The sequence below is a fragment of the Lytechinus pictus genome, chromosome 3, assembly GCF_037042905.1.
Source record: "Lytechinus pictus isolate F3 Inbred chromosome 3, Lp3.0, whole genome shotgun sequence".
NCBI classification, from domain to species: domain Eukaryota; kingdom Metazoa; phylum Echinodermata; class Echinoidea; order Temnopleuroida; family Toxopneustidae; genus Lytechinus; species Lytechinus pictus.
Genome location: NC_087247.1, coordinates 53,591,323 through 53,601,806, shown reverse-complemented (window position 1 = coordinate 53,601,806; position 10,484 = coordinate 53,591,323). Strand labels below are relative to the sequence as shown.

Genomic DNA, 10,484 nt, shown 5'->3' with positions numbered 1-10,484 from the left:
TTATGGGACAATGAACATTTTTACATGTTTCGCTTGTGTACTATATCTGTTGTGTCATTGCTTAAACACAAACATACCTGCTTGGATGCAGGTCTATCTGTTAAAACAAAGTAAAAACATGCTAAATACTTAGTAATAGGCCTGTTCTACTCGCTCTCAAATTCTTAATATTGTTAAAACTACCACAATAACACCAGGGTGAAATTGCCTCTTTATTGAAGATGTATGGCTGTGTTTGGAGTTACCACGCTAGAGCTTGTTTCTTGTTTGCATAACTGTGTGTATTGTTGCTCACACATTAATAGGTGCTATAAGTAAGAGCAATGTAATTGTCACTTATTAATTTGTGAGTCCAGTTACAACGAGGGGTGATGCTATTGAGGCAGACATGCTCGTTTACAAAAGCAAAAGCCCATAAAAATTGTTGTTTTTGCGATCTGGCGATGTATCAAATTGCCAGAATCAGTCCAGTGCGTATCATAAAATAAGAATATTTCAGACATTAATTAGGGTAGAGAAAACTTCTTTAGTGTACTCTGTGATCAAAATCTCATTTTGAAAGTCCATGTACGAGCATGGTGTTCACCTTGTAATAACAGTAATATTTAATAACAATAAGCCCCGCCCCTCGGGGATCCTCCACCTTATACACATTCATGTATACGCAAGCTCCTTATGGACTGGATCACAATAGTGTGATTGCTGTTCTAAAATATGTTGTGCATTCTTGGGCTCAGTATAAATATTTGTTCCATTCACCTTACAAATATATCTAAAATCGTGAAATATTATCTACCGGTATGGATATTTTGCCTACAATGTGAAAATAAAAATGTATATTTAAGAGGGCACTAGGACAGCAATCCTGAAGCAGCCTACTCTTTTTTGAACTATACTGAATTTATCATACATCTGTTGACCATAAAATGGAGCTGCATTCTGTAAATATATATATTATAGACAAAAGATATATACATGTATATAGCAATTTTTATTAGATGCAATAGATGCACTTTTAGAATGATAATGTGACATCGCAATGGCACTCATGGAGAAGTTTGGCATGAATTTGGACAAGTGAAATATTGAATCAAATAAGACTAAAGTAAATTTCTTTGTCAGGAAAATTACTTAGGCAAAAGTTTCCTTTCCAGCCCTGATCTTCAACTTTCCTCATGTCAAATATCTGGTGGGTTTTTCATAAAGCTGTTTGTAAGTTAAGCGCGACTTTAAGAACGACTGGTGAACCTTTCTTTACGTGCATAATATTCACCAATGAACACTGAATGGTTAATATCATTTACCACAAGAAAGAATCACCATTTGTTCTTAAAGTTGTTCTTAAATTACAAGCAGCTTTATGAAACGGCCCCATGATGAGCAAGTATTACCAGACTAAATGTGAACAGATTGAACTTACCTCCACTACACTTGGAAAACCTTAACCATCTTCCTGCCATTTACTTTTACCATAATGCTATCAAGCTTTGAGAACAAATGTCTGATGCCCTGGTAAAAGGTTAGCCAAGTATTGAAATCCTGAATATGATAAAATAACTTACCTCCACTACCCTTGACAACCTTAACCATCTTCTTGCCTCCTTCTTCCACTGTACTGCTATCAAGCTTTGGGAATAGATGTCTGATGGCCTGGTGAACTTTAGTGCGCTGCTCTTTATCATCTGTGACCTGGAAAAATTATGTAACATTCAATTTAAGAATTATTAAATCTGTCATGCAAACCTTCACCTTGTTAAACCTTAAAAAGCTGTGTGCGCTATGAACGCCTAGCTTAGCCGGGTAATATAGGAGCGCCTTGAGCACCTAACATGGTGGATATGTGCGCAATATAAATACCCTATATTATTATTAAAAAGCATTGAAAGTATTCCATACGCTGTTTGCGATAATAAAAAAAAGATATTTTACTATTCCTGCAATCATGAAGTAATCAGATGAAAAAAAAAATATATATATAAACAGGTGCTACTTTGCTTAATGTTGTTAATTTCAAATGGCATTTTGTATTGGGTCACAATAGATTACAACAATGGCAATTCCACATGTTCTTTGGGGAATCAAAATGTGTTTTGCAGTATAATAAGGAAAACTTGAATTATTTCATACAATAAAATACAAAAGAAATAGTCAGTGGGTGATGCCATCAGTTCTGTCATTGTGCAGATATTTGGGTGTTTTTTTAAATCAAGCGAAAATGTCAACATCTGTTTTCAATTATTTTAAGCATTAAAATTGTTTGATTGTCTCTATATAGTCCAGGATAGGCCCCATAGACAAGGGGTCGAACCTTGTTTATTTAGATATACAATGTTTTTTTATGGTTTCTTGTCAATTCGAGGGTGCTGATTCCGAATCTGAATGATGCCACTCTTGTAACCTTGAGCATTTTCCGCAAATTGGCAAAATCCAATATGGCCGCCAAAATATGCAAACTACCCATGAAAATCATAAAATTGCCCACACATTAGCTATAAAATGCATGTAGTTGTTGTGCAGAAGTGAAATACCAATTGGAAAAGCGATATTTGACAAAATATATATTTTATTGATATTCAAAATGGCCGCCATAACCCCTGTATACTTTATTATGTAGAATATGAATGGGGAAAAATATTTTTTCAACAAGAGCACTATTATTGCATGTGATTGTGACCTGCGAGTGGACTACTGTCTGAAAACATTACTATTAACAAAACTATGCCATTTTTATACTATCTTATGTGATAAATGCTGTCTTATGATATTCAAAATGGCTGTCATAGACCCCTTATACTGTGTACAATATATAAAAGGGGACAAATAATTTTCACAACCTTTGAATTTGTTTGACTTTAAAATGCCAATAACTGCGAAATATTGGTGTAACACTGTCTGACAACAAGGATTTCTAACGAAACATATCATTTCCCTTGCAATTTCGGTAATTATGCTGCATGTTGACATTCAAAATGGCTGCCATAGGCCCTATCTGTATTATGAACAAAGCGAATGAAGAAACTAATTTTCACAAGAGTAAAAACAATAAAATGAATGTAATTGTAATCTACGAGTGAAATATTGTCTAAAACATGTTTTCTGGCGAAGCATATCATTTCCTTTTTCATGCATGAGATAAATGCTGTATTGTAAAATTCAAAATGGCCCATATGGGCCCTTACAGTATTATCTACAATGTAAATGGGGATAGATATTTTTGGATTAGGATTTGCCTGACTATGAAATCCATATAATTCTGTTGTATAAGGAAAATATTGTTTGAAAACGTGATTTTTTTTAATGAAATATAACATTTCCTCTCCCATGTAGGTGATAAATACTGTATTTTGACCTTCAAAGCGGCTGCACAAGCCCCTACAAATTCTGTAACATGCGTATAGGGAAACTAATCATCACCAGAATGAGAACCAAAAACGCACGTAACTACATGTATGTGATGTATAGGTAAAATTTGGTCTTGAACATGATTTCTGACTAAATACATAATGGTTGAGAAGGTAATAAAGGCCTTACTTTGAAATTCAAAATTGCTGCCATAGCCCAAAGTAGTATGTACATTGTAACTGGGGACAGATAATTTTGACAAAATTTTTACTATGAAAATGGCTTAATTTTAATGTAAGTGTTAAGTATTGTCTAAACCCAATGATTTCTAGAAATATATCATAGCTTGTGTCATAAAGGTGATGAATGCAGCCTTTTAAAAATGAAAAATGGCCGCCATAGTCCCTTATCTTAATATGTAATAAAATTTGAATGGGGAAAGATAATTTCCATAAAGAAACATATTGCAGCCATTTTGAAATTTAAATATAGCATTTATCACCTAAATAACATAAGAAATTATCTATTTGGTTAGAAATCATATTTTCAGACGATATTTCACTCATACATGCAACACCATTTAGTCAAGCAAAGCCAAATTCTGTTAAAATTATATGTTCCCATTCACAAAGTACATAATAGGCCTACCGCTAGGGCCTGTAGCGGCCATTTTGACTTTCAAAATACATTATTTATCACCTACCTGGCAGAATGAATGATATATCTTGTTAGAAATTATGTTTTCAGACAATATTTTACTCTTAAATCACAATTATATGCATGTTATGGTGCCGACTTCTGTGAAAATTGGTTTCCCAGATCGATTGTACATAATACAGTCAATGTCTTTTGGCGGCCATTTTGAAAGTCAAAATACAATATTTAACACAAATATGAAACCCGAATAATATATTTCGTTGCAAATTATATTTGAAGACAGTATTCCACTAATTTACCACAAAAAATATGTTTTAGTGCTCACCTTGTGATTGTTTTTGTCCTCTCTCACATCGTAGATCATAATTTTAGGGCCTTTGGCGGCCATATTAAATATCAAAATACAGGGTTTATCATATACATGGCATGTTAAATAATAAATTTCGTTAACAATAATGTTTTTAGTCAGTATTCCACTCGTTTATCTTCACAAATTGTATTTTAGTGCTCACTCTTGTGATTTTTTTGTGTCACCATTCACATTGTACATAATAGTTTTAGGGCTTTTGGAGGCCATTTTGAGTATCAAAATACAGGATTTATCACATAACTGACATAAAAAATGATATATATCGTTAGCAATCATGTTTCAGACATTGCTTCACTCATAGATCATAATTACTTGCATTTCAGTGCTCAATTTTGTAAAAATCTATGATGGCGGCCATTTTGATATCAGGAAAATAAATATTTTGACAAAAATCATTTTTTCAGATATTATTTCACTCCGGCAGCACAATTGCATGTACTTTATAGCCAATGTGTGGACAATTTTATGATTTTCATGGGTAATTTGAATATTTTGGCGGCCATATTGGATTTTGCCAATTTGCAGAAAATGCTCAAGGTTACACGAGTGGCATCATTCAGATTCGGAATCAGCACCCTCGAATTGACAAGAAACCATAAAAAAACATTGTATATATAAAAAAACAAGGTTCGACCCCTTCTATCCTGGACTAATACACTCAGTTCCTTTGGTGTTAGGGGTTAGGCATATGAATGGTTTCAGTCTTATCTTTCCTGTCACTCACAGATTGTCTGTACTAATGACTGCAAATCTACCAATATGCCACTCACTCACGGTGTACCGCAGGGTTCCGTGGGAGAGCCCGCTTTATTTTCGATTTACTTGTTTAGTTTGGGACATATCTTACGACGCCATAATATCAATTATCACATCTATGACATCCAACTCTATCTCTCCTTTAAACCAAACCAGGCTGATGCAATAAATGCAAGCACCCTTCTGGAGAATTGTCTATCTGACATTCATTCCTGGTTGGATCATCATTCATTAAAATTGAATCCCTCCAAAACTGAGTTCCTTCTATTTGGTTCACGGGCTTAACTAAGAAAGGTCAAATTGTCATCCGTCTCTTTTTCGGGATGTACCGTAAATGTGTCCCAGACATGTCATTACCTAGGGGTCATGTTAGATTGTGAAATGTCTATGTCAAATCAGAAACCAACATCTGTAGATCTGTCAGGTATCAGCTCTGCAATATTGGGTTCATCAGGAAATACTTGTCAAATCTGCAACTGAAAAATTAGTTCATGCACTGATTTCTTCACGACTTGATTTCGGGAATGCCTTGGTTTACAATGTACCCAATACCCAGTTGTCTAAACTCCAAAAGCTCCATAGTCAACCTTTCCAAAAAACATATTCATATCACACCCATTCTGAAATCTCTTCATTGGTTGAAGGTCTACGATCGCATCATCTTCAAAATCCTTCTCCTTGTATTCCATGCAATTAACGTTTCTGCTCCACAATACAAAACTAATTTAATTAACAAATACACTCCTGTCAGGTCCCTTCGTTCATCCAACTCTGGTTCCTTAGTTGTTCCCAAATCTGCCAAGACATGGTGGGAACGGGCTTTTGCTCATGCTGGCCCTGTTCACTGGAATGACCTTCCCCTGGTTATCCATGACTGCACTTCCATTGACACATTTAAACGCTACCTTAAGACACGTCTGTTCAATGCCTCCTATTCTTAATGGTTCCTTAATCTATCTTTGTTTTTATACAGTTCTCTCTCTCTTTCTTTCACTGCGCCTTGGGCACTCTGCAGAGTGGATTTGGTGCATAACAAATCACATTTATTATTTATTATTAGAAAAACCTTTGATTGAATTCAACCTGGCCTTAAGAAAATTAATAAAATGTATTTTCAATTATGTTGAAATTTACTTCAGCTTGGTCAACACTATTAAAATACTAGTCCCTATGTCTCACGTCTACATTGCTTGCAAAGCAAACCATTACTTTTTATGCAACCAGGAATATTTGAGGCACGAAGCAGAGATACATGTAACACTGTAAAAGAGCAAAGGTTAGTCTCAACAGAGATAAAGGGACAGCATCCTTCCTGAGTTAGAAAAAGACCTTGATCATCCATGATTATTTTGATGAATACAGTGTATATTTAATTCAAAATCACTTTGTCTAGAATATTATCTAACTTTTAGGGCATCTTCACTGGGCAGGCCTTACACATCAAGAGATAAATATTAAAGGGGAGTCCAACCTTGAAACTAAAATGTTGTGTTGGAATAGAGGAAAATAAGAAAAACAGAATGGTGAAGGTTTGAAAGATATCAGACAAGCAATAAGTTATGGCTGCTTTAAAATTGTTTTCCCTAGGACTATGTAAATTTCAAGTTGGCAACTGGGTAAGTAAATTATGACAAGGACAACTTTCCCCCAGGCCATGTATTTAATTATCAGGATTTTGTGGTTTTCTCTTAAGTACCTATTCCCCTGAGGTAGTAATCAAAATATAACCCAGGTAGCATATTGGTTTACGTGCTCATGAAAGAAAATTCTCATTTGAAGTAAAACTTTTTAATTAAAAAAAAGATTTTTTTAGCAATTTTAGCAATAGGAGTAAGTGGAACTTTAGTCCTTGCCTTGCACCACTATGACATCACAAATGCAGCCAATTTGAGTCTTCATTGGTATAGTGATTACCAATACTAAATAGGTTCATTATTGCGGATTGAAATAATCGCTAGAGGGTATTCATTTGTCTCGCAATCTACTATGGTCAACAAGGAAATTCGTGATCACTCTCGCAAAAAGTGTTCACTGGCTTTCTAGGAAATTCGTGATCACTCTCGCAAAAAGTGTTCACTAGCTTACAAGTTCACGAGCTTTCGAGTGCCGCTGCAACTCTTTATCAAGTGACGAAAATTATCTGAAAACGTACTCTATTTATACTAATCTCCAGGACCGTACGCACGAACGCGAGAACAATAGGTGGGCATTGATCCGTTGCGTCGGTATGCGGTGCGGCCGGTAATCCGTATATGCAAATAAGCCGGGGGTATATGCAAATACGCCGTGGGTCGGCAATATGCAAATTAGACAAAATTGGCGGGCTAGTTTCCCGTGGGCGGCGGCTGACTAGCTGAGCGGTCCCTCGTTCGGGGCCGGGAACGATCGGGTCGGCGTGCACTGCCAGGTAAGGGGGTATTGTGCTGTCGGATGGTTCGCATCCAGAAGTCGGGGATGTCGATCCCGCTGTCTCTGTTGAAGTTGTTAGGACAAAGACGTATACTAATAGCCTCCTTAATCCTGCGTGTATACCAATGTCTCTCTTTGGCAATGCAATGTACACCCTCCCAATCTGGGTGGTGTTGCTTCTCCCAAGCATGTTCTGCCACCGCGGATGTGTCGGTTCGCTGTAACCGAACATCGCGCTTGTGTTCAGAAATGCGTTCAACTATCGGTCGGGCTGTTTCTCCGATGTAAGACCCGTCACATCCCTGGCAAGGAATGTTGTATACTACGCCATCACGTCTGTGATCAGGGATAGGGTCTTTGGGGTGTACAAGCTGTTTGTGTAAGGTGGTGTCCGAGCGGAAAACCGTTCGGATACCGTGACCTTCTAATCGGCGTTTAAGTTGTTGTGAGAGGCCATCTATGTATGGCAAGACTGTGCAAGTCTTGAAAACCTTCTGATCCCTTGGTGGTTGTTTTTTCTTGAAAGTGTTCTTGATAAAACGGCGTGGGTAGCCGTTGCTGTACAAGGCGCCACGTATGGAGATTAGTATAAATAGAGTACGTTTTCAGATAATTTTCGTCACTTGATAAAGAGTTGCAGCGGCACTCGAAAGCTCGTGAACTTGTAAGCTAGTGAACACTTTTTGCGAGAGTGATCACGAATTTCCTAGAAAGCCAGTGAACACTTTTTGCGAGAGTGATCACGAATTTCCTTGTTGACCATAGTAGATTGCGAGACAAATGAATACCCTCTAGTGATTACCAATGTTTACAACTTTTTAAAAATTCATAACTTTATTAGTGTTTGTCCGATATTGTTCAAACTTTCAACAATCAACTTGTCTTATTTTTCTTTTTCCTCTAAAATCAGATTTTTATTTGAGTTGGATTCCCTTTAATGATCGCCTCACCTGGAAAGCATATTCAGCTTTCTTGTCTTGATCTACATTCAGTGCAGACAGTTTCTCTTGGTCTTCTTTGCTCAACACTTCATTATGGTCAAATGGGAGCTAAACAGAAATGGAAAATACACATACCGGTAATAAAAAAATAGTTTTAAAAATTAAATTGTTTTACAAGTACTTTAATCATATACGACTTGAAAGGACTCTCTGAGGTTTGTGTTATTTTTTTAATGCAAAAGTATTAGATGACAAACAATCAGATTAATATGCTTTGTAAACATCTACAGTATCAATGTGTTAAATTTGCCATGACAAGAAATAAGACTGACGAATTAAACATTGAAACAATATAAGAAGTTAAACAAAACATTTTTATTAACATGCATATAAACACAGGTTGAATGTCCCTGCCAGTCTAGTCTGGATTCCACAATATAAGCAGCAGTTGACAGTTGACCTTAAATCTGTGACCTGCAACTCATATCAGATTGTCAGTGATACTTGAATACCCTCCAAGTTTCATGAAATAGGTCTGTATACTTTTAAAGTTATGACATTTCAAAAAACTTCACCTAGGTTAAGATTTTGATGTTGATACCCTAACATTGTCAAAGTTCACTGCCCTTATATGACCTCTGAACTTGACCATGTGACCTGAAATTAATAAGGCAAGATATTAGTAATTAATACTTGTCAACCTTTATGTCTAAATTTCATTAATTAATGTTATGATGACATTTCAAAAACTAAATCTTGATTACAATTTTAATAATGATGATGCCCCAGTTGAAAACTGGCACCTTTAGTCTCCTTCTGCTATGCAACAAAAATTGATAAAATGACAAATGAAATAACATTAAGATAAATAAGTATCAAGTGAAGAAATAAAAAAATATTAGTTTTAGAAGAAAGGAAGTGGAGAAAATGGAGATGACTAATGCCCAACTTACAATTGATTTTTTCTCTGGGCATTTCATATCAGTAAGTCGAATAACCTGACCCTGCTCATCGATCTCATTTACAAGGAAGTCCCGGTACCTGTAAGACAAAAATATGTTTATGGAAATACCATGATAATAATTGCTGAGCTGATAAAGCGATGGTCTAGCAATCACCAAGGCATTTCTCGTTACCACGTCTCTCACAAAGGACTTACATTTGTAAAACCAAAAATCAACTGATAGCTTTATATTACTTATTCAGAGGTTCTTAACAAACAGTAAACTAAATGCTGTTTAAAACACAAGCAGTTGAGATTTAAACAACAAAGAAGAATCATGGCTCAATTTCTTAAATAAAATCTTAAATATACACTAAGCTAATGTGACAAAAGTAGTAAAGCTGAATACACCTGCTTTCATAGCTCACCTCTGCTTCAGAATTCCAGGGACACCTTCATGATCAGACATATACTCTACAATGCCTACATCAGTCTCTTTCAGTCCGACAAGAACTTGTGTCTTCTGTGACCTTTCACTTGATACGTCCTGTCTGTCTCCTGCATCTTCAGTTTGGTCTTCACAAGGTAATTTTACAACTCCTTCTTCTTTTCCTTCTCGGCAAACAGCTTCTTGCAAGCTCTCACTTTTACCTACCTCTTCAGTGTGAAGAGTCACTGTTGCAAGGCAACCTTCAGGCTTCAAACCTAAAGAGGGTAAGGAACTGGATGATGCTTCATGCTGTAAAATGCTTACAGATGTAACCGACTGGGATGAAGAGGATGCGACCTTACAAGTAACTTCACAGTCTGGCCTTGGCATAACAAGCCCTGAAACAGAATCAATGCAACTGCTGCTCACATGATCATCTGACCTAGGTTTCTTCTTTGAGGCTAAGGTCTCTATTTCTTCAGGTTCCTCTTCAAGTTTTGCAATATACCAATCCCGTTTACCAGTAGTGGAATCTGCCATCTTTTGAAAGAAAGAAAATTGAAAACCATGTTCACTGGAAACGATGATATATGAAATATAACTTGATTAATTTTGTTTCTCTTTATATTCCACTAG

General features: G+C 36.1%; 1 protein-coding gene across 1 annotated transcript; it reads right to left on the bottom strand.

Annotated features, from left to right (window-relative positions):
- Positions 1-1,425: 1,425 nt before the first annotated feature.
- Positions 1,426-10,392, bottom strand: LOC129255502 (pseudouridylate synthase 7 homolog). The gene is made up of 4 exons (XM_054893852.2): positions 9,847-10,392; positions 9,429-9,516; positions 8,485-8,583; positions 1,426-1,689 (listed from the first exon to the last, which is right to left on the bottom strand). The coding sequence occupies exons 1-4, from the start codon at positions 10,386-10,388 to the stop codon at positions 1,426-1,428; spliced, it is 993 nt and encodes a 330-aa protein (XP_054749827.2). The 5' UTR covers positions 10,389-10,392.
- Between the last annotated feature and the right edge of the window lie 92 nt (positions 10,393-10,484).